At 36.6% G+C, this 27,019-nt stretch overlaps 1 protein-coding gene across 4 annotated transcripts in view; it reads left to right on the plus strand.

Moving 5' to 3' along the window:
* Positions 1-26,639, plus strand: part of LOC131054147 (uncharacterized) — a 51,237-nt gene extending 24,598 nt beyond the window's left edge. For 2 of the 4 annotated variants that reach the window (XM_057988610.1, XM_057988608.2), the window contains exons 5-6: positions 15,945-15,990; positions 26,133-26,639. In XM_057988610.1, the coding sequence (XP_057844593.1) occupies positions 15,945-15,990; positions 26,133-26,296 (210 nt within the window). In that variant the 3' untranslated portion in view covers positions 26,297-26,639. The remainder of the gene's footprint in view (positions 1-15,944; positions 15,991-26,132) is intronic. The other 2 variants (XM_057988609.2, XM_057988611.2) reach the window with 1 other exon arrangement.
* The last annotated feature ends 380 nt before the right edge of the window (positions 26,640-27,019 follow it).

Below are 27,019 nucleotides of genomic sequence, written 5' to 3' on the forward strand. Positions count from 1 at the left end.
AGAGCGGGCTTTTGATAGGGCACTGATTGTGCACAAAAGTTGTTAGCCTCGCTTACTCAATCACTTCAACTAAATCAAACATCAAACATTCATCCTTAAAAATGTTTATCTCGCTAAGAAAAAGGCATCCTCATTGTAGATTGGACTTTGGAGAGGGCACTGACTGAGCGAGGAAGAAATCAGCCTTTTCCTACCCTGCTGACTGAAAGAGGTTGGATTTTGGAGGGGGCACTGATTGGAAAAGTTTGGAGTTTTGAGAGGGCACTCATTGTCAGCTAAGGCAGGGTGGGGGTTTTGGGAGGTCACTGATTGTGACTCATCCTTGTCAAATTTTGTGAGTTGTAGCACTCACCTTGCCAACTCAGAGGGTCCTTTGTTGCTATCAAAGCCTTCTCATGCAAGTCAAGTCTTCATCTTGTATCAATCATCTCGATCTCATGGTTGATCTTCATACTTACATTCATCGTCTCTATCTTTGATGATGATGCTCAAATGAAATGATCATCATATATCGTTCATAGCTAAGGTGCTGAGGAGCAAATCCAAACTTCATCTCATCTAAAAGATGTGACTGTTGCCAAACCCTATCTAAAACCTAAAACTAAAGCAAAAAAAGGGGGTCCCCATTTGTGATGGGGCGATGTGTGAAATGGTCACAATAGTAAGGACCACCCAAACTCAATGCATAATTAGATCAGCTAAAAGTCCCATGTTAGCTCACATCCTTAAGCTTGATGTCTCTTCCATACCTGGATTCTGTTCTATACACAACTCAAATTTCTCTGTTCCAAATGTGAAAGGAGTCAAGGAATTGGGATTCTGAATCATAGCCCTTTAATCACTTTGAATATGAATGAGCATATCCACCACTATCTCCTTTTGACTCACATCCTGAGCTAAGAAACTATTATTGGGGGCATGTGTTGCTAGTTTCATTTTTCAAGTCAATATTTTGAATTCTACATAGATTTTGAAGGACCAGATATGCTTACATCTTTATAATGTCTTCAATTCCTTTGTCTTTTAATGCTTTCTCTCTTTCCATCTTTCTTTTTTCATTTTCTCTCACGATGCATGCTCATAAAAATTTTTGCAGTAGGAAATTTGAGAGAACTGATTTGGAAGTCCATAGATTAAATCTGCTTCATATATGATTAGCATAGAAAGGAAGTTCTGTTCTAGTTTTTTATTTGAAGCATAATATGAAGAAAATTGCACACGGCCTGCCCTTATGTCTGCACAACTGGATGTGTATCTTTGAGTGATTTATTTAAAGTTTTTTTTTTCCTAAGCTTGAGTTGTTTTGTTGTCATTTCCTTTGAGCAAAGATTTCAACATGCAACTTGGAATTATAGCCATAATTCATGCTTTTCACTCTTGTATATGGGTAGTCCATGCAATTCCTTGAGGCACACCTTAACATGTGAGCACATGGAGCCTATGCACATCCCTAGAGATACACCTTAATATTTGATCATCTATAGTCCATGTACATCCCTTGATGCTCTACAACGTTACAAGAGCATCGAAGGTCTAAATATGCAAAAGGTGAAATTAAATGAAAAGCAACTACAACATGAGGAACTTGAGTCTCAAATCATGCAAGCATGATGGGTTCTACAACGACTTCAAGGTTGAAAGCTTCACCACATAAGGAGATAACAAAGATGCCATAATATGAGAAGAATTCCCAAATTAGAGAAGGCCAACTTAATCAAGGATGAGCAAGCTGAGGTGGCACTTAGTCATCATCTATCCAATCGCACCATTCCAAATAAAGGTGTCTAGGTTCAATGCACTTGATTCATCCAACAAGGAGGATAACTACCACACGTGGGCACAAAATTCGATGTACCTAACCTCATCATTCAATGGTCAAACATTTAAGGAAGGACATGTGTTCCATTTATTGTAATTTTATCATTGGTCAAGCATTAAATGCTATGTAATTGGTGGTCAAGCATTAAATGCTATGTAATGGGTGTAACAAACCCTAATTAGGGTTTCTATCTTTCAATCTCAGCCATTGATTTGCACTTGATCCTGGCCATTCAATTGTATTGAGAGCTCTATATAAGGCTCCACTCTCTCATTTGTAAAGGTTAACAGTTCAATAGCAGGTTAATAGGTAATATCAAGCAGATAGCTAGAGTAGAGTAGGAGAAAACGAAATTGTTGTCAAGACTTTGTTGCAAGAAGCATATTATTTTCATTGAAGATATGGTGAATTTCATGTGTTGATTCAACATTTGCATGGTCTCTACTTCTCATTTATTTTCATGTTGATTAGATGGATGGAAGCTATTATGGATGATTAATGGTGAAATTCGCATGTTCATACTTGTATTTTGCTGACTGTGAAGTACCTTGATATGCATCTCATTGATGGTGTCTATGTTGTTGGTGGTGATTTGAATATCATAAGAGTACCTTAGAATATCACACTAGCTTTGTGGAGTTGTTGCTTTGCCAGGCAAAGCAAAGTCTAGTAGAATTTCACTAATTCATTCACAGTTTCTGACATTCCTAGGATTAGATTAGCTTTCAAAATTCTCATCCTTTTATCTTTTTTATCAAATCAATTAGATCCCAAGTTCCAGCCGTAATCAAGTAGAAGTTCATGCAAAACATAAGTCCCCCTTGTGATTCCAGCATTATCACATCAAACCATTGAGCTTATCCACATGCCAAGACTTGACATTTGGAAACCGTGGAGTCACCTCGAGTGATCACTTAGTTCAGCATTTGAGAGGATTTTGTTCAAGAGAGGATAAGATACCTTGGTATTTTTTTCTGTGTATGAAATGCATAAAAAACACATCAACAGTTACATTGAGGACAATTAGGAAAAAGTAATGAGATATATTGATGGACCCTATTTTTCTTTACAAAATGAGTTTAGCATGATTTGGGTGAGATTAATAGAAGAAGCCTACTACCGTGCCTTGAGAGTTGAACAAAAACTAATTAGGAAGCAACATAACTCTAAAGGAAGATGACAATTTGGTGAAGAGAAAAGACAACAAAGTAGAGAAGGGGAATTTAGTACTTCCCATAATCAAAATTATGATTTAGAGACTAGAGGAAGAGGAACCTTTAGGAGAGGAAGAGTTAGAAGTTTCAATTACTATTGATGTGATGAAGAAAGCCATAGGGCTTATGAGTGTCTGCAAGAACTGCAAAGATTATGGAAGAATTCATGTTGTTGAAGCCAATGTAGAAGAACCCTAACAAGGAGAGGCCCTTGTGATGAAGAGGGTAATGCTGAAATTAGAAAGGAAGAACATGAACTGGCACAAAGAAAGAATATTTTTTGTATGATCTGAATGTCCAAGGGTAAGTGTTGCAAAGTTGTAATTGATAGTGGGAGCATGGATAATTTGATATTCAGTGAAATGATTGAGAAACTAAAGCTGAAGAGAATCTCACATCCAAGACAATACAAGGTGTTTGGCTACAAAAGGAACATCAACATTTGCTAAAAGAGCAATGTTTAGTTGAATTTCATACAAGAACATATATTTATGAAATATTGTGTGACATCATGCTTATGGATGCATGCCATGTTTGCTTAGAAAACCTTGGCAATATGATATAAGGGCTAATCATGATGGCAAAAAGAACACCTACACCATCATCAAGGATGGAAAAGAGTACATATTGAATCCATCGAAGGATGGAGAAGAAGTGGACAACAATTTAAGGATATGCTTAATCATTGGAAATCAATTTTTTAAGTGATATAAAAAGAAGAGCGTGTTTTGCAATTGTTTCTAAACTTGTGAAGTAAAATTAAGCATAGAAGAATAGATTCCATTAGAAGTGCAAAAATTGCTTGGAAAATATGCTGATATTTTGTCACATGAGTTGCAAGAAGGATTACCACCTATCAAGAGTATTAGCCATCACATGAAATTGATTCCTAGAGCAAGCTTACCAAATAAGGCAGCGTATACAATGACGCTTGCGGAGAATGAAAAGGTGAAAAGATGAGTCCAAGAGCTGTTGGACAAAGGTTTGATTGATGAAAAGCTTGAGTTATTGTGCTGTACCAATAGTACTAACACCAAAGAAATATGGAAAATGGCATATGTGGTACAGGTTCTCAGGGTGCAAATAAGATCAAATTAAAGTATTTATATTGTCTATCTTGGATGGATGATTTGATGGATTGTTTGAATGGGGCAAAGTGTTTCACAAACATGATCTAAAGACTTGGTATCATTAGGTTCAGATCAGAGAAGGTGATGAATGGAAAATTGCTTTTAAAACCAAAGACAGGTTGTACAAGTGGCTGGTCCTGCCATTTGGGTTGACAAATGCACTCAATACTTTCATGGGATTGATGAATGAGGTACTTAAGCCTTATCTTGGTAAGTTTGTAATTTTTTTATCTTGATGACATTTTAATTTTTGGCAAGGTAAAAGAGGAGCACTCAGAACATTTGAGACTATTTTTACACAGGTTAAGGGGAAAAAATTGTTTTGATAAATGTGAAAAATACAGTTTTATGAAGAATTGGTGTAAGGTTTGTTATTTCATACGAAGGGCCTTAAGATGAATTTTAAGAGGGTAAAAACCATTGCAGATTCGCCATCACCAAAGAGCACATTCAAGGCAAGAAGTTTCATGGCTTGGCAAGCTGCTTTATGAAATTTATCAGAAATTTCAGTGGTATATCTGCACCAATTATGCAAAACATGAAAGGAAATAGGTTTGGTTTTTAGCAGAGATCAGTAGCAGAAAAAACATTCCAAATCATTAAAGAAAAAGTAACAACTCAACCTGTATCAGCATTACCTGATTTTAATTTTAGGTAGATTGTGATGCATAGAATAGTTGACAATGAATACTGATGTATGAGATTTGTTTTACTTTCATACTGAAAATTCAGAATTTCCCTTTATGTTCATGTGGGTATTGGCATTGTGAGCAGCTGCTCGGTTTTTAGCCCTTAACTGGGTTCCCAAACCCTGTCTAGATTACCTTTTTGGATGATTGGTCCATTTATAGCAGTCAAGAGACACATTTACGGGCTCTAACTGAGCGGTTGCGACGCAAAGCTACAAAATTTTGAATCTAAACGAGTGTAGGTTTATGGTACCTCAAGGCAAGATTCTTGTCCATGTTGTGTGCAAGGCCAGGCGGAAGACAAACCTTTATGAAATAAGGGTTATCTTTGAGATGGAAACACCATGTCATGTGACTGGAATAAAGTCTTTAGGTCATAGTCAGATACCACAAGCATTTTGTCAAGAGTTGAGTGCATGCAATGTTGTAGAGCAACAAAATTATTTTTGAATCTAAAAAAGTGTAGGTTCATGGTACCTCAAGGCAAGCTCCTCATGTTGTAAGGCTAGCTGAAGACAAACCTTGATGAAATAAGGATTATTGTAGAGATGGAAACACCATGTGATGTGATTGGAACAAAGTCTTCAGGTCATAGTAAGATACTACATGCATTTTGTCTTGAATTGTGCACAAGTATCTTATCATTAAGACGTTCTATGAGGAAAGGGACCCTGATTGTCTTGTTCAATAGACCAGGACAATCTTTCAAGGAACTAAAGGTCCTTCTAATTGTTTAGCCTATCCTTGTAAACCCAAACTAGGATAAAGAATCTCATGTACGTGTTGATGTTACCAAATTTTCCATTGAAGCTACCTTGGCTCAAGAAGGAGCCTAAGGACTAGACCACTTTTTGTTTTTCACAAGCCATATATTGTCCAAGGTAGAGAAGAATTATAACACCACTAAACAAGAATTATTTATGCATTATTTTATTTTGTGTGATCTTTCAGAGCTAGACAGAAGTTGCAGCAACTTAGGGAAGGAAGTTTCCAGATTTATTTATATATCTGAAGTACAAGTTTGCTGTATGAAATGAACCCTAGTTCTGCAATATGATTTTACAAAACAGTTTTTAGGCATACCCATAAACTGTTCTCTGAGACCTTGAAGAAGAATGGGCTGGAAGAGCTGTTTGCAGGTCTGATTCAGAAGGTGGCAGCCACATAGGTCACTCAGAAAATGAGTTGCAGCAGCTGCAAATCTGTCCTTTCCACTCCCAAACTATTCCCAATGTAAAGTCTTGTTGGTGTCTGTTTTATCATCCACCAAACATTAGAATAAAATACCCCAAGGATACTCTATCCTCTCCTGAAAAACCACCGCTTATGCTAAGATTGCGAGAAGATCATATGGCGATTCCAAGGTCTATATGTGCGAACAAGCGACTTTAGTGGGATAGCTTCTTGGGTAGTGTATGCTGAAAATCTCAAGGGAGACTTACACTTATCAATTGGTATCATTCACAAGCTAGAGTTAGGTGAATTTCTCAATAAATGCTCTTTGTTTTTGGATTTTTTGGTTTAGGACTTCAAAAAGGATAAAAGAGGATAGGGTTTAGGAATTCTAATTAATTCTAGGAACTCAAGAGACGATATAGACTGGGTGAAACTAATAACAATACTCTGTTTCCCCACACTTGGGACAACTACGCAAAATATATGTGCAATCTTCTAGGATTGTGTTTATGATTTTCACACTTAAGAATAGTACGAACAATTGAACAATATTATTCCAAGTAGAAGTTAAACATCCACATTAAAAGCTCAAGCTAACTTTACACATTGAATGGAAATCATCCATCCAAAGAAAGTATGAGCAAAATCTCACCAATCTATACTATCAAATCTATCATTCATCTAACAACTTCAAAGCAAATAACTTAAGCAAGTTAATTTAAGTGTTGAAGGGAATATGCAACCATGCAACCATTTAGCAATAAAAAGATTTCAAGACAATACTGATAATGAACTTTTATTCCTCAAATAGCTCTAAGCAACAATTTCATAAATCTCTCCACACTGAAATGAAATGAGAGAATGAGTTTATATAGAGTTTTCTGAAAACAAATGAATGGCCGAGATTGATCTAAGATCAACGGTCAAGATCAAGACAACCTAACCCTAATCAGGGTTTCCTAAAATAAGATCCAAGATCAATTGCAAATGAGACAAGTGGCACAAGATGCAATCTTTTAGGATTGCATCACCTTCTTCTGATATTCGATGAACCTGGACACAATTTGGTCAACTTCCTCCATTGTGACATGTGGCAACATGTTGATCCTGAATTCGAATCCTTCCAAGTCATCTGCACATAGAGCAAAAGTGATTTCCCAATCTAGTTCTTGCTTATGAAAAGCATTTTTGATGGACAAGATGTTTGATGCCTTAGCCAAATTGCTTTTCAAGACTAGTCTTGTGATGGCAAAGAAGATGTCTTGTTTTCTAACCTTCAGATTCTCCAACTGTATATCCCTTTCTCGGATAGTTACTTTCCCAAGTATCTCTGCAACTATAAGGAAAATCTTGTTCTGAATTGCCTTTATTTGTCCTTCTACTCTATCAGCATCAACCTTTACCTTTTCCAAGACTTCATTCTGTGCAACCAGCTTCCAGTGCCAACTGTTGAAGTCATAGGCAGCTCCTGCTTCAATTATCTTTCCATTAACCAATTCTTGTGGTGGGACTCCTTTCAGCTCTCTAAGGCACGAGATAATTCTATCTTGTATATCCTGGAAGTCAGCTCACACTTCTGCCATGTTCACAATCCTGGAAAGTAAAGAAGTTTGTTCATATGCTGATGATATTCCTTCCATAAATGTGGCTGCTTCTTTTTTTTGTACTTTCCATCCAATCTTTAGTCTCTTCGGCTTTCACTGTTTCTTCCTTAGAACCTCTGACTACCTACTGTGAATTCAAAAGTGGGAGAGCCTTTGGATTTGCTTGATCAAGTGGCTTAGTAGGCAAATGCTGAATAATTCTTTTAAACGCTCAACTTCTCTCATATATTCTTTCTTCTTTTCTGTTTCTTTGTCCAACTTTGCCTTCATGGAAGCAATCAAATTGTCTAAGTCCTCTTTTACTTGGGTTTTTGTGCTTGGGCCCAAGTCAAAATTGGTAATCTCATATTCATAGGGACCAATATCTCCCTTTGCCTTGTCTACCTTTGGCACTGCAATTTGTATTGTCTTGCATCCTATTTCATCTCTCTGGATGGAAGAGAATTTTCTGGCTGGCTTTTTCACCGCAGTTTGCTCTAATCTGACCAAGAAATCAATCATGTCGTCTTCTTGTTCTTCTACTACTTGCGTGTTTATTTTCAACTATTCCTTCAGCCAATCAGGAACAGTGGGCTGCTCAATGCCTTCTACTTCTTGGTTGCCTTCCATTTCTTGGTTGCGTGCAATACCCCGGAGAGCGGAAATCATTCCCTCTTGGAACTCTCCTTCATCATCCATTTCATTTTTTGATTCTAGAATTTTTGTGCCAGTAGGAGACGGTGGTTGTTCGTCTTCTTGATGGACTGATTCTACATTCTCCTCATGAACTGGGGAAGGAATCTCCATCTCTGCCAATGACTGATCAATGGCCAATATATCTATGTTTGTAGATGCGACAGAACGAGATGCTCCCTTGTTGACGAACTTCATTGATCCTTCTTTGGTCATTCACCTGAAAAACTCATGAAAATTGATAATCCTCTTCATTGGTGCTTCTTTGGTTATTCACCTGAAAAACTCATGAACTTCATTGGTGCTTCACGAGATTTTAATTCTGATTTTTAATCCTCTTTTCTGAAAATTTCACTTTCAGCCTGTTAAAAGGTTAAGTTTCTGTGAAAAAGCAGATTGAAAGTGAAGGGTTTGGCCAAGAAATTGATAAAATTGAGGAAAATAAGATAGAAAGGTAAGAAAATTCAGTCAAATTGAATCTTTGAATGACTGAAATTTACCTGAAAATCTGTCTTAAAATCAGAGAAAGCTCTCAATTTCTTGACCTCTAACACTTGGAAGATTTTTACTTCATGAAAATTTCTCTTCAAAAATTAAAAAATCACAAATTTGGAGAGAAAACTTCTCTTCAATACTTTCCATATTCTCAACGTGTGTAGTGAATTGTGAAATGAATTGGTTGAAAATATATAGAGTTTAGGTTTCTTAAACTTAGAAATTTTATTTTTTGTTTGTTTGTTTTATTTGAATTATTTTATTAATTTTTTGTTTTAATCTTTCCAAAATGGAAAGTTTTATTTTCTCTCAAAATTTCATCTTTATCAAGGAAACTTTTAGAACTTTCTTTTAATTTCCAAAATTCTTGAATTTTTGAAAATATTTCTAAGTGTTTGAAAAATAATCCTTGAAATTTTTTGGAAATTAATTAAAAATTTATTTCATGCATCAAAATTATTTTCCAACTTGCTGGTCTGATTTCATGTGTAATTTGGGAAAATTTGTCGTCTTTTGGGTATGGCGAATCTTTATGTTTTGTCAGGTATCTTCACATATTCCATTTATGTTTGAATGAATGAATTTGTGTCTATGCTTGATTAAATTTGTTTGGACAAGGGTTTGAACAATTTTTTTCTGTTTTATCTTATGTCTTGGGATTTGCTTGCCAATTTATGTTTTCTTTCAAAAGTTTGAAGGTGTTTTGACATCTTTATGTCTTGCATTAGCGTTTGTCTTGGAAGGAATTTGTTCATAGATAATCATCTCCTCTTGTGTTTGGGAGTTTGGAAAAGTTTGGACAGTCACACGTCTTACATGTCTTAATGAGCCTTATTGTCTTTGGCGGATTTGGAATATGATCAGACAATTTGTCTTGCTTTTATCCTTGGTTTATATGGCGAACTTAGAGTCTTCTTAGATAAGGTGGAGTTCAGGGTTCTCTTACCATGCTTTTATGCTTTCATACTTGGGTGGGCAGAGTTCACACAAGCCTAGACATCTTTCTTTAGTTTGAGGGTCTCATGACATGGGCGGATTTGGGAGAAGTACTGCCGGCTTTGCCTTGATCATGCTTAGGTAGGGTTGAAGTTATGTTTGCCAATCTTCACATATGCCTAGGCGGACTTGACACAAGTGTGGACATGTCTTTCTGACCATGTTGTTGCCTTAACCTGATCCTTTTCAACTGTAGATCAAAGTTTGAGTGTTTTATGCCAAAGCGGACTTGGACTTTGTCTTGCCATGCTTGCTTAGCAGGTTTCATCTTGTGTCATGTTTATAGGACAGATTTCGAACTTTTAGATTGATTATTATGCTTGAATACTTTGCAAGGCAGAGTTCTCATGCTCTTTTTATGGCAGACTTGGGTAATCTTTGCCAAGTTGTTTAGGCGAACTTGGAAGGCTTAGATAACCTTTCTTTATATAATTTTGGTAGATTTGGAATCTTCAATGCTTCATTTCCTTTCTCAATTTTGGCGAACTTAATCTCCTTCATCCTTGCTTCTGGTAGGGCGGAGTTTACACACCCTTGGACATGTTTGTTTTGCTCTTCAGCAAACTTAGATAGTCTTTCATTCATAGGCGTGTTTAGAGATGATTAAGATATGCTCTTCCATGAAAGGGAACTTGGAATATATAAGTTTCATTGCTTTGTCTTTGTATTCAGCAAACCCTCAGTCTGTCATCTTCAATCTTGAATTTGGATAAATCTAAGACATATCAGCTTATTGATCGCTTCTTTCAAACCCTTGGAATGCTTTGTTTCTTATCTCCATGCGAACTTTGCTGTCTTTGTTTGAAGTCTGATAATTTGATCAGGCTCTTTCATGCTTGGAAGCTGTTGCTTTGCTCAATTTTGGTGAATTCTGACATCTCCTTATGCTTCGAACCTTTCTTGGAAGGTGTTTGGAAAATAAAGAAATCTTCAATGAAGTAAACAAAATTATGTTTATATAGCTCCTTGACGGTTTCTAGAAGCTTTATTCCCTGCTTTGTTCGAATTTTTAGAAAGTTTCTTCAATCTCAGCAAACTTTGGAAAGTTTTATAAAGTCTTGCCTAGAAGGCGAACTTGATCTTGAAACTTAATGTGTTTGCTTGGCATTGTTTTTTGTGTTTTAATTGCTTACTTCTAGAGAACGATTTTGAGAAACTCTTTGCTTTCTTCTAGAAGGCGATGTCATAATGTTTTAATTCAAAAACCGAAGCGAACTTTCCTTATTAGCTTTCTTCTAGAAAGCAAACTTTGGGAAAGCTTTATTTGCTTTCTTCTAGAACTTTGCTCTCTTCTAGAATGTGAATTGGATAAAGCTTTATTTGCTTTGTTCTAGAAGGCTAATTTAGGGTTCTCTTCCAAATGCCATGTCATCAATTTGCTTTATTGGCAATTCTCACTCCATCTTCACCTTATGTCATGTTTTAATGTTAACCTTTGCTAGGCGGATTTTGCTTTCCTCTAGACAAGGCGGAGTTTGAGAATCTCTTGCCAACTTCAAAATTTGGTTAAGTATTCCTGTGTCTAGGGTGGACTTTGAAGAATCTCTTCCAAGGGCGGACTTGGAGGGGTCTTAGACATGTTATTCTATGCCTTGGGCGGACTTGGACAATCATCTTCCCAACTTCACACTTTCATGCCTTAGTTTATTTTCAACTTGATTTTGCTTGACCTCGAGTAGGAGTTTAACTGACTCTTGCCAAGAGTTAATTAACCATTGGTAGGAGTTTACCAAGTGTTGGGCAATTTTGCTTGATCATGAGGCGGACCTTGAAGACTGTCCGACATCCTTGTGTATGAATGAGCTTAACCTTTGGTAGGAGTTTGATTCACCACTGCCATGAGTTAGTTAACCTTTGGTAGGAGTTTACCAAGTGTCGGACATTTTGCTTGAACAACTTCCTTATGCCTTGGCGTACTTTGATCAGGCTTGGATATCTTCCATGCTTGACATTCTTGGATGAACCTTGACTGATCATCTACCATGAGTTAGTTAACCCTTGGTAGGAGTTTACCAAGTGTCAGACATTTTGCTTGGACAACTTCCTTATGCCTTGGCGAACTTTGATCATGCTTGCACATCTTCCATGCTTGACATTCTTGGATGAACCTTGATTGATCATCTGCCATTTTCATTTCTCCAACTTAGGTGAAATTTTTAGTGTGCCATCTCCCACTGCTACCATTATACTTGATCACCAGTTCATCTGGAACGAAACCCTAATCAGGGTTTACACTTTGTTTTTTGTACTTGGAGACCTAAGTTTTGAAATCTGAGAACATGGGCATTGATCATATGGCTAATCTTCTGGAACAAAACCTTAATTAGGGTTTGCATTTTTCTTTTTACCCTTAAAGACCATTTTTTCACATTTTGAGGACATGGATGGTAATAATTTGGCATGGAGATCAAAATCTTAATCTCGGAAAAAAGCAAAAAGGCAAACCCTTTCTTTTTATACTCGGAAAAAAAATTTCTCGAATTTGAAGACATGGGCAGGACTAATATGACCTAAAGAACAAAACCTTAATCTCAAAAAAAACAAAAATTTCGAAGCCCTGCTTTTTATACCTAGAGACAAGATTTTCAAATTCTGACAACATGGGCAGTAATGAAATGACTTGAAGAACAAAACCCATATGCCACTTTCAAAAAAGCAGAAAAAATGATTTTTTTTTTCTTTCTAAAACTAGAAAGTTGTCAGAAATGACCCAAAGCAATTGCAATCTTCGGCCTTTAGACCTTCTAAGCACTTTGACAATATTCATACATGATTTTGAGCATGATTCCTCAATTTGGCTCGGGATGACCTTCAAAATCTCTAACTCAAAAACTCTCTCAGAAAATGGACTTATGAAACTTCAGAGCTAGGACAAAACCCTAAAAAGCAAAAAACTGGGGTGCCCTGTCAGATTCCCGTGTAGACAACGGAAATGACTAGAAACATAAACTATACATGTACATGAACATATATTTTCTTCCAATGCATAAATTATTTTACCGCTTAAATGCGTTTTATCTTAACTAATGTGAGTGATGAAAGGACGCGTCCATTCCCAAGTCACCTCCGGAATAGACGCCATGTTTCAAAGGGACTCGTGTGGTTTCAAGAGGTATAAACCCCGCACCCCAAGGGAAGCACGAGAGAAGGAGGTGACAAGGAGAGAAGGGCAAGGAGAAGCATCTAACAGGTAACTTTGTTACTCAGCAATAATATTTATTTCAGTTTCATATTTTACGATGCCTGGACAGCCATAAGTATTAACCAGTGAGTGCATCAGACATTGGACGATGTGGAGGGCTAGTCGTTGGTTCTTCCCAGTGATGAAGAATCAGCACCTAGTAAGCATCTCTCCCCATCGCCAGCATTGTGGTACGTTCTCAGGCTAGTCCGTCTGGGTGTCGAAATGTGCCCATGTGTTTATCCCCAATGAAGTATTTCCCTGTGCAAGTCGTATTCAATCTGCTTTCCTTTAATTTATCCTTCATATAACAGTAATGAATATAATCTAACTAGTGGCCCAGATTAATTGCTAAATCGGTTCCATGCATAACAATTCTTGCCAATGAACTAAACACATCTGTAACGAGCAAAAAGGGTAAAATGAACTTATCTTTCACACCAAATAGGTAACCTGCAATATCAGGTTTAGTATGATTCATTAAAATGAACTTTAGTACCAGACAGGAGAATAAACATAATTCATTCATTCACAGACGCAACAAATAAGAAAAGAAAAGGAATACTAATTAATGATAGTCATATTCCTGCAACTAGGCACAAATGTAATGAATCAACCCCTACAAATTATCAGAATGGATAAATGTTAATCAAGTAATGCTAATTCTATAATTATGAATCTATGTTTCTGTAGGCATTTATTATCTTCCTGTTATCTTCTGTTTGTTAGTACATTCAAGATAATGAGGGCAGTCCAGGGGTATGCTGGGCCCATCCTCAGGTGGCCCTATTAGCCCTAAGAGACGGGATGGGTTTGGATGGGTAGCCCAGCCAACCTAGAGAGTTCTCAAAGTCTAGAATGGGTCGTGTATGTATTTTGTACTGCAATAATTATGCCACTGATTTAATATTACTACTAACATATAAAAACGAAATATCTATAATGTTGCAGGAAACCATAAATCCATTTATTTGGCCCTAAATCAAACCTTTGGTGAACAGATCAGGCCCCTAATTATCAGGAAGGTGAGGCAGGTACAACAAGGGTTCATTAAATCCCCATCCTCGATGAGGTGATGTGTGAAATAGGTCACAACAAGTCTGTTTTAGGCACCCAAAAGTGTAGAAGTGTGTCTCCAAAAACTAGGTGCTTGACCCTAGAAACACTTCACTTTGCAAGAGCTGGTTTGGTCTGATGTAGTTCTGATTTTGCTATTGTAATCACTCAAACCCTCTGAAGTATGGTGAAATACTTTGTATAAACTGCTATTAATGATAGAGGCTTACAACCCAAAGACCGGACAGCATCAGAATAGTCACTCTAGCTTCAAATATGGCCAAGAAAGGGGTCAGCTAGACAAGTAGGCAGCTTACTCAGAAAATACTCTACAAAATCCCCTCAATCCCTTAAAATCAGCTATCAAATTTGCCCTTTCCCACTGCAAAGGATGAAACTTGCCAATACCAATACTAAACAGTAGTTGTAATGATTTCTATAAGTTCCAATGTTGTCCAAGAGGGGTCGGCCTAACAAGGAGACACCTCACTCAGAAAATTGCTTCAAAGGTTCATAAATCCTTTTGCAATATTACAAATAACTTCAAAATGCGGTGAACTCCACTTTCTCTCTCCTAAGGCGTCCATGCTCTTTATGATATTAGGTGACTTGTGTAATAAAAGTCACTTTTGATGTCCATTATTTAAGTTCAATATTAATTTAACTTAACAATCTTTTTGCAGTATCATAAAATAATGGTCTGTTACCTTTTGATCCACTTGATTATGCTGTCTTGAACAAGAGAAAACACTCAATTATGGATCCTCTATCCATTCCGTTAGTCTATGAGGATCTGATGATAGACTAACCCTGATTACCGAGGCTGGCTAGGAAGGGGACATTACAAGTTTACTTTTAAGATTACTATTGTTAGGCCTGGGAAGAGTCATGTGATAGTTGTTGTTTTTGATAAAGTTGGGAGAACCTCTTGAGGCTGTGAATGGGGATTTCCTTAATGCTCATTCATTCCAAATAGTTAGTCTTACTTCCTTTGTGTGAAAATTTTGTTGAATGGAGGAAGTTAGTACGAAGGCACATATATTCAAATTGATAAAGATTGATGTATAGGATTGGACCAAGCGGTGAATTGTTATGGCCTATGAAGCAGAATTTCCATATTCCAATTATGGAAGAAATGTAAAGTATGGTGATACTTGAGAATGCTAGAGTGTATGAAAGCATGCAAGCCTGTTTCCATCATCTAAAATGCTTTAGAATTCACAAACTCACTATGGCTTTTGGTCTTGCTTTGGTTATGAATCAACTTCCAATGAAGCTATTGTGCTTGCATTTATATCAAATATTGAGAGGGAGCTTCAAATAATATCTGGGAATATGAGATATAGTTTAGCTGCCTATGGAGGGTTATTCAGTTCATCCTCTCTTAGAGTTGCAAGGACGTCTTCTCTTCACTTACAACTTCTTGCTGGGTTATTTCTTTTGTTATTATTGTTGTTAGAAAGGACTCCGACTTTTCATAGAAGGGAGATAATGTGGACCATTGGATTAGTAATGTTTTACTGTAGCTGACTTGCTATGTTTTGTTGGCATTAGGTAGTGATGTAGCTTGAGATTCTGTTAATGGCAAAGCTTTTCCTTTTAAAAAGAAAGTGTTTTGTTCTTTGGGTCCTCCTATAGCAAACAATTGTATAGACACTAACTATATGAAATATTTGTTTGTTCGATTTTCATTGTGTTCATTGTTACTTTTGTTATCATTCAAATTGGTATTATGCTTTGAAGAGCATTATGCTTTTTAAGACAAACAAGTTAGACAACATTGCTTGATACCATTTGTTAAACTCAACATTTTGTTCTAGATAGTTTTGCAAGATTCTATGGTTCAATTGAGAAATGTTTTCCTCAATATATTTTGCATAAGATTATGATGGTTGTAATGTTTTCTTTGCAGATTCCTCCCATTATGTTTTGGTCTCTTGGTTGGGCTGCTTTTGGAGGTGTTTTTTTAATTCCTTTAAATGAATTCTTCGAAAAGATTTTAATGAAAAGTTTACTGAATTTCTCCTTTAGATTTTTCACAAATAGCTATAATGTGAGATTCTTGAAATGCTCAAATGAATTCTCTGTTTGTGATTCATTTATGGTGTGCAAGTATACTTATAATTTGTTTTTGGTAGGATATGTGTTGCGTACTCTTGAAGTGGAAGAAGTTGCATAAGCCTTTCTTGTTTTAGATAAGTTATGCACTTAATAAAAAGTTGTTTAAATGTTTTTAAAATACATAACATTGTTAAAAAAAGAGGGAAAATGCTGGCATCCTCTTCCAAAGTGAAGGTGTAGAATGCTTGCTGGCATGGAGGTAAAGGCATAGGGTTGAAATCATCTAATGTATGCCTGGCGGAGAGAATCATAATCTGTTAATTTCTTAGCGTAGGTGTAAATGAAAGATTGATCAGATGATTTACTAAAATAACTAATTAACTAGTTTCTGACTTTGAAGTTGTCTGAGGAGATTCATGGCTTGTTATGTTTTCAAACAAAATGAGTTGGGTGAATTGGTAGAATGTTGAAATTGCAAGTGTGAGGTATGCAGTTCCAGTCTCATTACTTCAGTGTCTGAAAATCGACATTGGCATAGAATCAGTTAATTGTGCCCTCATGCAGCGATGTATAATCTGTTAATGCCTTGGTCTGGACTCTGGTAAAACAAAGGCTGATGAGATGTTTTATTTAATTACTAATTTTTGGCTCAATATTATCTCAGAAGAGTTATGGTTTGTTATGTTTCACAGCAAAATGAGTTAGGGGAAGCAATTGGGCATTGAAGATAGAAATTTGAGGTCAACAGTTTTCATTAAGCCCATTTTCCAAAAATGTAAATGTTTCCTTTGTTTTTTGTGTGAAGTAAATTATGTCTACCAGAGTAAGGATTATTTAATGTTGTTTTTATTGTAAGTTGTTTACACTCGATTGACTATTTTTCTGTTATTGTTTTTATTGTAAGTCACTTGCACTCTATTGTGCCTCTTTCTAACATAAATGATGACTAATTGAGGGCGTAAGTATACGCGGGCGTGATAATACAGTCTTGATATAATATGAACTAAAATAGCATGTATTCTTTGACTGATTACTGTATTCCTAGGAAAGTATGGGTAGGCACGGTTAGGTTAGGTACTATCCCTTGCTTTAGTGGTATGATGTATATGGTCCTGCCCTTGCCTGATTGGTGAGGGTGGTGTAGTTCAGGTAGGGGTAGGATAGGTTAGGATGGAGTTGGGGTAGGCTAGGTAGGTTTGGATGGTGTTTAGGGCGAGGTAGTGTAGGTAGGGGTAGGAAGGAAGGTGGGGTAGTGTTGTGAGGTATTCACACATTGCCCCATCGCAAATGGGGACCCCCACTTTTTTCCTACTTTCTAGGTAGTGTTTGATGTCCTTAGCTATTAGCCTTTGCATTTGAAGGAGAATATAACGTCAGGAGGGCAGGAGTCGGGTGAATAGCCTTGTGTGAAATGTGAAGTGAGTAAGTTTATAGGGTTTAGATGTCATGTTAGTCAATTAGGAGCCCAGCTGAAGAGTCTAAGAAGTTACTAGTAGCGACAATCCAAGAGTTCAAGGTTGAAGGTAAACTCCAATTGCTTTAATTACCCTTCGCCGAAGTTGTTTCCAAGAGGCCTCATCTTGTAAGGGAGAAAAGATGTCCAAGGTGATATGCAAATGAGCAATTTTAGATGTCAACTCACCTCATTCTCCAAGCCTCAAAACTTTAACTTCATGTCGAGAGGTAGATGAGCGAATTTTCGCTTGAGTGCATTGTTTGAGAATAGGTGTAAGTATGAGTTTGAGCGTTTGAATGAGTTATTCCAAGGATTGAATTCATGTGCAATGAAATGATTGACAAGCTTATTTGTAATCTACTTCATCTTCAAGTTTTCCCTAGGCTTCAACTTCATGACTTGCACTTTTGGAGCGAACTTCATAAGTCAAGGAAATGGAGCGAATTTCATACAAAGGTAAACTTCATGACTTGCACTTTTGGAGGGAACTTCATAAGTCAAGGAAATGGAGCGAATTTCATACAAAGGTGAACTTCATGACTTGCACTTTTGGAGCGAACTTCATGAGTCAAGGAAATGGAGCGAATTTCATACAAAGGTGAACTTCATGACTTGCACTTTTGGAGCGAACTTCATGAGTCAAGGAAATGGAGCGAATTTCATACAAAGGTGAACTTCATGAGTATGGACTTCATGAACTAGGAATTTGGAGCAAACTTCATGAACTGAACATTTGGAGCGAACTTCATGAGTTGGGGATTTGGAGCGAACCTTACCTTCAAGCCTTATGAACGAAATGGAAGTAGAAGAACGAAGGAAATTTGAGAACACTTACTTCATGATCAAACACTCAAGAGCGAACTTCATGAGTTGGGGATTTGGAGCGAACCTTACCTTCAAGCCTTCATGAACGAAATGGAAGTAGAAGAACGAAGGAAATTTGAGAACACACACTTCATGATCAAACACTCAAGAGCGAACTTCATGAGTTGGGGATTTGGAGCGAACCTTACCTTCAAGCCTTCATGAACGAAATGGAAGTAGAAGAATGAAGGAAATTTGAGAACACTTACTTCATGATCAAACACTCAAGAGCGAACTTCATGAGTTGGCAATTTGGAGCGAACCTTACCTTCAAGCCTTCATGAACGAAATGGAAGTAGAAGAACGAAGGAAATTTGAGAACACTTCATGATCGAACACTTGAGCGAACTTCATGACTTGACAATTTGGAGCGAACTTCATGAGTTGAGGATTTGGAGCGAACTTCATGAGTTGACAATTTGGAGCGAACTTCACCTTCAAGCTTACATGAGCGAAATTGAAAGAGGAGCCAAAGATGTTTGAATGGATTTTATTTGAAGTGAACTTCACAAACGCGACAACACAAGCGAACTTCATGAGTTCAAGATTTGGAGCGAACTTCATGAGTTCAAGACTTGGAGCGAAATTCATGAGTTCAAGACTTGGAGCGAAATTCATGAGTTCAAGACTTGGAGCAAACTTCATGACTTCATGATTTGGAGCGAACTTCATGTTTGGAAGAGACAAGCAAGCTTAGCAAGCAAGGTGATTGAAATAAGACTTCATGTGCACACCACTTACTCGCGAATTTCAAATGCACTTCGCGAATTGAGAAACAAAAGCGAACTTCATGAGCTAATGCTTTGCAGCGAACTTCATGAGTTGAGGAAATGGGGTGAATTTCATATTGAACTTCATAAACTCACCTACATGAGCGAACTTTATGATTGGAGGGAGATGAGCGAGCTTTCATCTCCAAGACCTCAAGAACTTCATGTCGAACTTCACAAAATGGAGGAGATGAGTGAGCTTCAGGAATTGGTCAGCAATGAAGACACATGAGTGAATTTTACAAATTGAACTTCAAGGGCGAATGCCAAGTGAGTGAACTCTACTTCATGTGTTCCTAGTTGAAGGCGAAGGTGCAAGATTGGTTACATGATTACTACCTTTGAAGTTTGGAAAGAGTCATTTTGAGTTAAACTCATATAATGAAGAAGAGTAAGTTCAAAGACAAGGACAACTTCATGTGTCCATTCATGAAGGAAAATCCTCTTTATATGCTCTCATTAAACTTATATATTAAGTGTATTTGATACTTGCTTGTTTGTTTTGCAGGAGATGAAGAAAGAAATAAGGAGATCACACAAGAAGCATTCACTTACACAAAGACATGATCTACAACATCAACGACATAAAGGGAGTCACAGGAGAAGGAATTCCGAAGGAGAGAGACAATGGTGACATCAAAAGTTCATCAATACTTCAAAACTAAGATTTATACCTTGCACTTCCATGATCAAGGCATTCGAGAAGACAGTTTCAGAAGAGTTAATCAAAGTTAGAAGATCATCGTCATCATCACTGAAGCTGGATAATGTTGAATATTAAGAAATATTCCTTCATGATGATCTATCAAGCCTACAAGTGCAATATAAAGGTAGAATCCTAGTCATCATCCCAGTCACTACCTCCACCAATCAGAGAAGTTCCACTTCAACATGTCTTAATTCAATGAACTTGACTCACCAGTGATGGCACAAACTTTGAGGCACCTACCCTTATTATCTATTGGTCATGCCAAAGAGTTGTAATTATTTCATTGGCCACTTTTGAGTTTGTTGTAACAAACCCTAATTAGGGTTTTCATTGTAAAATCGTGGCCATTGATCTCAAATTGATCTAAGCCATTCATTGTAATGAGCTCTCAATATAAAAGGCTCAAGTCTCTCATTTGTAAAGGTTAATAGTTAGCAGGGGAATTAGTGAATAAGAATAGAATAGAAGATAGAATAGAAGTTAGAGTAGATTAGGAGAAGGAAGAATTGTTGTTATGACATGTAAATGAGATACTCTTTTCATTGAAGTTGTGGTGAAATTTGTTATTTCAACGAGCCTCATGGTTCTACTTCTCATTTTGTTTTCATGTTCATTAGATTGAACGGAAGGATTTGTTGAATGTATTTGTGTGGAATCCGTTTAGTCCATACCACTAGCCTCTTGCTGATTGTAAGTGTGCCTTGTGTGGTCAACTGGAATGATATGAGCTTAACTTCGAATCGTTATGAATTCATTGCTTATGCATTAACTTGAATGGTGATCAATGTTTGATGATATTGATTCGAATATCTTTGAAATGTCCTTAGAAGATTGCACCGAACTTGTGTCAAATTGTTCAAGTTGGTGGTGAGACTTCGCTCGGTAGGATTCCACCTAATCATTCATCCATCTTCTTACATTCTAGGCCTTAGAATAGACTCTCTCAACCCTTCATCTTTTGCCCCTTTTTTAAAACTCAAGCTAGTTTAGGATAAAACAAAGCATCACAAAATCGCAACATCAAAAGATCTAAGTTCCAGCGGTTCGAGCCTTCAACAATTCGACGTAAGTACCTTGTGATTCCAGCATAATCACATCAACCAACAAAGCTTATCCACACGTAGTGACCCTACATTCATGAACCTTGGAGTCTTCTCAAGTGATCCTTAAGCTAATCTTCAGCATTTGAGAGATTTTGTTCAAGAGAGGATAAGATATTTTTGGGTATTTTATTCTGTGTTCGCATGTGCATAAAAAACACATCAACAGGTAGGAGGCTAGGGTAGGGGTAGATGAGGATGGGGGTGGGGTAGGCTAGGTAGGTATGGCTGTTGGTTAGGGTGGGGGTAGGAAAGGGAGGGGTAGGGCACGTAGGGTTTGATCTGTATTCTTGTCTTTTCATGGTTCCTTCCTTACCGTCTTTATAGAATTGTGTCATACAATGATTGTCCATATTGTTACTGAGAAATTCATGGCATGTGAAGATGCAGCTTCACTTGAGAGATTAACCTTTCAGAGATTTTTAATGGCGATATGCAGAAGCTTGTGGCCTGAATGTTGTTGCAAAATGGGTTGCGAAAGCTAATAAGGAAACAAGTTTGATAGGAGTTGGATTGTCTGACACTCATTGGCAGCACATATATTTGCAAAAATCTCTATGAAAACTTTGGAAATGTCAGTGACTTTGTTTGGACCAAAAAATTGAAGTGTAAATTTGAATTAGAAGCAAGAACTTTCTTGTCTTAAATCTGGAGCAGGAAGGATGCATTACCGAACATGCTAAGACCTCTAAATCTTCTATGAAACATCCTGCAGTTGCGTAGGTTAAAATTGAAGATTGAAATGCAAAAGCATTGTGACTTATAAGTATGCTTTACAGTTTTAATGAAATATTATTGCAATTTTACAAGGCATAAAATCAAATAACAGAAAATGTCAAAATGTAATTTTTGGATGGCAGCAAGTTAGAGTTTTAGCAAAGAAGATAAGTCCAAGAGCATGTTCTAATGATAAATTGGGATCTAGCAGGATGTAGATATCAATTCATTTCTATTGCAGAGGAAACCTAATGATCCATGGTTTTGCAAAACAATGATATATCTATGGAAAAGTGGAAGAGACACAGCTTGTGAGAAAAAATTAAAAGAGTAAGATGATAAGTCCAAGAGCATGTTCTAATGATAAATTGGGATCTAGCAGGATCTAGATATCAATTCATTTCTATTGCAAAGGAAACCTAATGATCCATGGTTTTGCAAAACAATGATATATCTATGGAAAAGTGGAAGAGACATAGCTTGTGAGAAAAAATTAAAAGAGTAAGATGAGTCAACTGAAGAAAGAAAGAAGATGACAACTAGAATGTATGTGTTGTAGAAAACATAAGAGGCTTAAAAGAGTACGATGAGTCAACTGAAGAAAATAAAGAAGATGACAACTAAAATGTATATGTTGTAGAAAACATGAAAGGCTCTTCAACAACCTCTTTTTCCTTTAAGATAACTGGAGCAAAGGGACTCCAGACCCAAAGAGAAAACCACACCCCTTGATAAACTGTCAAATCGAGGGAAAATGAAATATCATAAATGAAAAATTAGAAACTTTCTATCTAGTACTAGTTAAACTTTCTTTTCTCTGTTAGATCCTTCCACCATTTACTTGACAATCTGGAATCTCCATCTTGAGTGCCTTACACATCTTTAGTCACAAGAAAAACTGAAAGTATCAGCACGGCATTTTCCCTTACAAACATTTTCTTGCATTTTTATCTATTATTCCAGAGCTAGCTAGAGAAACAACATTTTTTCCAAATTGGTAGAGAACCCTTCAATACATTTTCTTGAATTCATAGCTACTCTAGAGCTAGCTAGAGAAACAACATTTTTTCCAAATCGAAACAGAATCCTTCAATCTTCTTGCTTTGAAAAAAAGCACTGTAACTGATTTAAGTTTCTTACTGCAGATTTTTCCTCAAGAAATCAACCTGCTGAGCGTGCTTGATTCCTGCAAAAGCAATTCATACTCCCATCTTTTTTCAGATTCACAAAGCATTTCTGTTCATTCTTTCGCAAATTGTCCAAAAATGCAGTGGCTGATTTTCATATAAATTATGCTAAGCATTACAGAAATCCAAAGCAGTCAAGTCTATCCACATTCTTAGTCAAGATTCAAGGAGAAGAGATGGATAACTTGGAACAGCGGGACCAAAACTATATGGATACTAAATCATGCCTGAGTATGATGATGTGCCTTAAGTGCATTGACTTATTCTTCAAAGATTTACTGAATTTGAATATCAGATTGCATATGCATCACTAAAATGCACAAAAGCCCCAATATAAAATAATGAAGGAATCCTTGAAGAGAATGGGCAGCATAGAAAGAAAACTCATTATACAAGGCAGAGGTGAAGAAAATCATCAGAAATTGTTTGTCCATAGCATTGTTGGTTTGTGCCAAACGTATTATCCAAGGGATAGAGGTTAAGAAAATCATCGGGAAAATTGTTTGTCCATAGCATTGTTGGCTTCTACCCACAATTTATGACTGAGTCTGGTGTTGTGTTTGTTGTGGCATGATTTCATTTGCCTAGGTGTCTTTCATAGGTTGTATCTTGTTTGTTCGTTCACAACAATTTATGAAAATGTATTATCTTTCACTTGCAGTGCTGTCTTGTGGGGACTGCTCTGCTGCCTTTGCTTGCATCCCTGTTTATGTAGTGATCTCCTGTCATTTGTCCTCACATGTTGTGTAGCATGCACTCTGGATCCTATTGTTTTTACTACTAAGGCAAGATACTCTAAGTGTTCGTCTCTATTGTCTTCCTTGTGGTGGACCCTTCTATGTGCAGTGGTTTCTCCTGGCCTGCAGTGGCTGTATATGTTATTACAAGCATGTGCTGTGTTGTCAATTACCAATTTGGTGATATTTTCCCAGAGTATATTTTGGGCCCTCCTGTCTATATCATCTTTGGTAGGCAGCTCTTAGATGAATTTGATCCCCTCCAACTTAGTAGTTTCTTGACAAGTGGTTTACTCTCTGTCTAGAGGCTCAATTTTTTTGTCTCTTGATTTATTCAAACCAGAGTCAAAGATAGAAGAACTTAGCATTGTTACCTCCACGTTGTCTCTTCTATCCTGGGGATTTTACATTGTTCAATCAGGAAGGATTTTAGATTGATTTAGGAATCTTTCCATTGCCTTCCACTCTGGACATCTGCAGAAAATACCTTTTGTGTGATTATCTTTGATATTTTTTTTGAAATCCATCCTTTAATCGATATATTTCTATGGCCTACCAACCATGAACTTGGTGTAGAACACAGGTTTACTACTGTGAGGTGGGGTGGGGGAGGGTGAATCAGTAGTAAATGAAACTTAAAACTTTTTGATCAATTAAAGTCTTGTAAAATTGCTTTTAAACTGAAACTGAAATAACAATGGAAAGCAATCACACAAGAAACAACTGCACAAGATTTGACTTGGAAACCCAAGATGGGAAAAACCACAGTAAGTAATGCTGCTAGGATCTACTGTCCTAATCCAGCTTCACAGTTAAAAACCAATTACAATCTTTAAGGGCACCAACCCTAAGGAGTCACCAAACCCCTATTTTAAGAGCACCAACTCTTTCAACATGCTAACTCCACAAACTGAGCACCAATTCAGAATCCTTATGGCACCATCCCAAATGATATACAAATAGACTTCAAATTGAAACAATAACCAATATCCTTTTTCTGAATTCAAAATAAACTAAGTTATTGTACCAATCTGAATATCAAATACAACTGTATCTCTGCATACAACTAACAGAATGCACATGTTTTAATTAAAAGATATGCTGATGAAATGGCATTGTCAAGATGCCTCTGTATATCTGAAACAAATCGGCACAGAAGAATGTTCTGAATCTGAATTAGATCTGCACTGAAATTAATGTATCTCTGTATGCTTAAACACTGAGCGAGATCTGCAAATCACTTCAATCAACACTGGAAATCTGAGAACAGATATTTCCAATATCAATAGAAATCTGTAACAAAACAAATGCCAAATATTTTCAAGAATCTGCCAAATGAGACTGATTTACCAGGTCAGATCTTCAAAGTAATTCTGCATGTCTGAGAGTTATTTAACTTCACAATGTATTCAGCAAATCACAATAACAGTAATCACCATAAAACTCTGTTACAACTCAAGAGAAGAGGACTGAAAACAGATCATCATTTAAACTGTCATAATTCAAGAGTAATGACTGAATCAAATACAATGTGAATACCTGGATATACTGAGATAAATCCCAAACTTTCATCTAAGTCACCGAAATCTAGTTTTTGTCTTCAATAGCTTCCACCTCATAGAGGGGTTCTGCCTTTGCACACTATTTGTACTTGTATTTGTTTTACCCCTATTGTCTATTTAATTATTTTCTCACTTTTCTTTGCTTTATTTTGTTAGCTTTGAGTCTAGGGCCTTTTTTTCCCTTAGCACTTTGTTGTTGTAACAGTTGCATGTTCCAGTCCCATTGACCTATTCTTGGTCATTCGTGGACATTAATGTGATTCTTTCTTTCAAAATTAACTTAAGAATTTAGTCAATTGATGCAATTGAAATGTTGTATGGTTCATCTTGAAATCCACAAAAACGATGGGCATGTGTAAATATAAAGTAGGCATCTATCTGGGTCAACCTGTCATGTGTTCCTTCCCGTGGACAAATTCAATGGCTAGAATTGGTTTTTCAACCTTATACCCAAAATGCTATTGGTATTTATGAATTTGAAGTATTTATAATTTTATAAATTTATACCATGATCCATCCATTACTTCTCCAAAATATATTTATTTCCATTTTGTCCTTAAATAGTTTTTTTGTTCAATAAATTAATTTGAAATTTCAAGTTTTTATTCTTTGTTGATCTCTTTGGATCTGTCTAATTTTTTTAAATGGTCTGCATGATCTGTCTTTGAGGGATGTTAATTTGCTTGGGTGAGGGTGAAGGTTCCATAGAAGTAGCCTTTTGTTCTTAACAATAGATGGAAATGGATAAAAGAAATAAATATATGAATCTATTTTTTGTCAATTTTATACCTTCCTATTTGAAAGTCTGTCTCTGCTCTACTGCTTTTCCTTTTAATGTGTTTGTGTTTGCATAGATGGTATCTAGCCATCACAAATCTCGATATCTTCTGCACAAATGGGAAAATTGAGCACTGATATGTTTTGTTTGTATTTGCAGGGACTGCCTTGCCTGCTTTTGCCCAAGTTTCAATTTCTTCATATTATGCAGCCTCAGCTACTTCACATTACTCAATTTCGCAGCTCACAAGGCGTATTGAAAGCTTTGCTACTCGTAACCTTTCTAGAAATGAATTTAGCAAACACCCCGATTCAAGACAGTAATATGAAACTGATAACTGTCTTTCCCCCACCATCAGAAAAATAAATGCATCTTTTGTCATTACGATGATTCCTTCTTCTGCACTATTTTCTCTCATTTGTGATGTAAAAGTAATATATGAGACAGGCCTGTAGTTTCTGGCTTAAGGTCTTTTGCATTTATCTTATTAAATTTTTATTTGTATTAGTTGTGAAAATGATCATATAAACAGGGTCAACTGACTGTGCGATGTAGTGTCTCCATTAATGCAGTCATGGATAATGAAGTGATGGGGGTCAGTTACATATGTACAATACGTTGCTCTGTTTTCTTTAAATTTATTTATTAGTTCTGTTCAAGCCTTGATATTGTGACTAGGTTTTTAATTCATTCGAGATCAACCAAGGGATTTAATTTTCCTACACAAATTTGAGTCAGTGTGTCCATGTGCCTTCTTTATTTGCCTTTGACTTGTTCTAATCAACAAAAAGGTACAATTTTGTAACGCTTCATCGTTTCACTGGAAGCAGGCCATCTGGTATGCAATAGTTATTATGCTTCTATGCTAAGTCACAAGGTTCGAATTTGAATTCGAATTCGACAGCCATGAAATTCAGATGAAATTCGACAAGGGAAAAATTTGGATAAAATTATCAGAATAGCAACCCTTGTTGGAGAAAATCCAAGGGCGACCCAGCAGTTGCAGACAACCATGACCCAATAGATACAAAGCATATACAAAGAAT

This window comes from Cryptomeria japonica, chromosome 9 (genome assembly GCF_030272615.1).
Source record: "Cryptomeria japonica chromosome 9, Sugi_1.0, whole genome shotgun sequence".
NCBI lineage: Eukaryota > Viridiplantae > Streptophyta > Pinopsida > Cupressales > Cupressaceae > Cryptomeria > Cryptomeria japonica.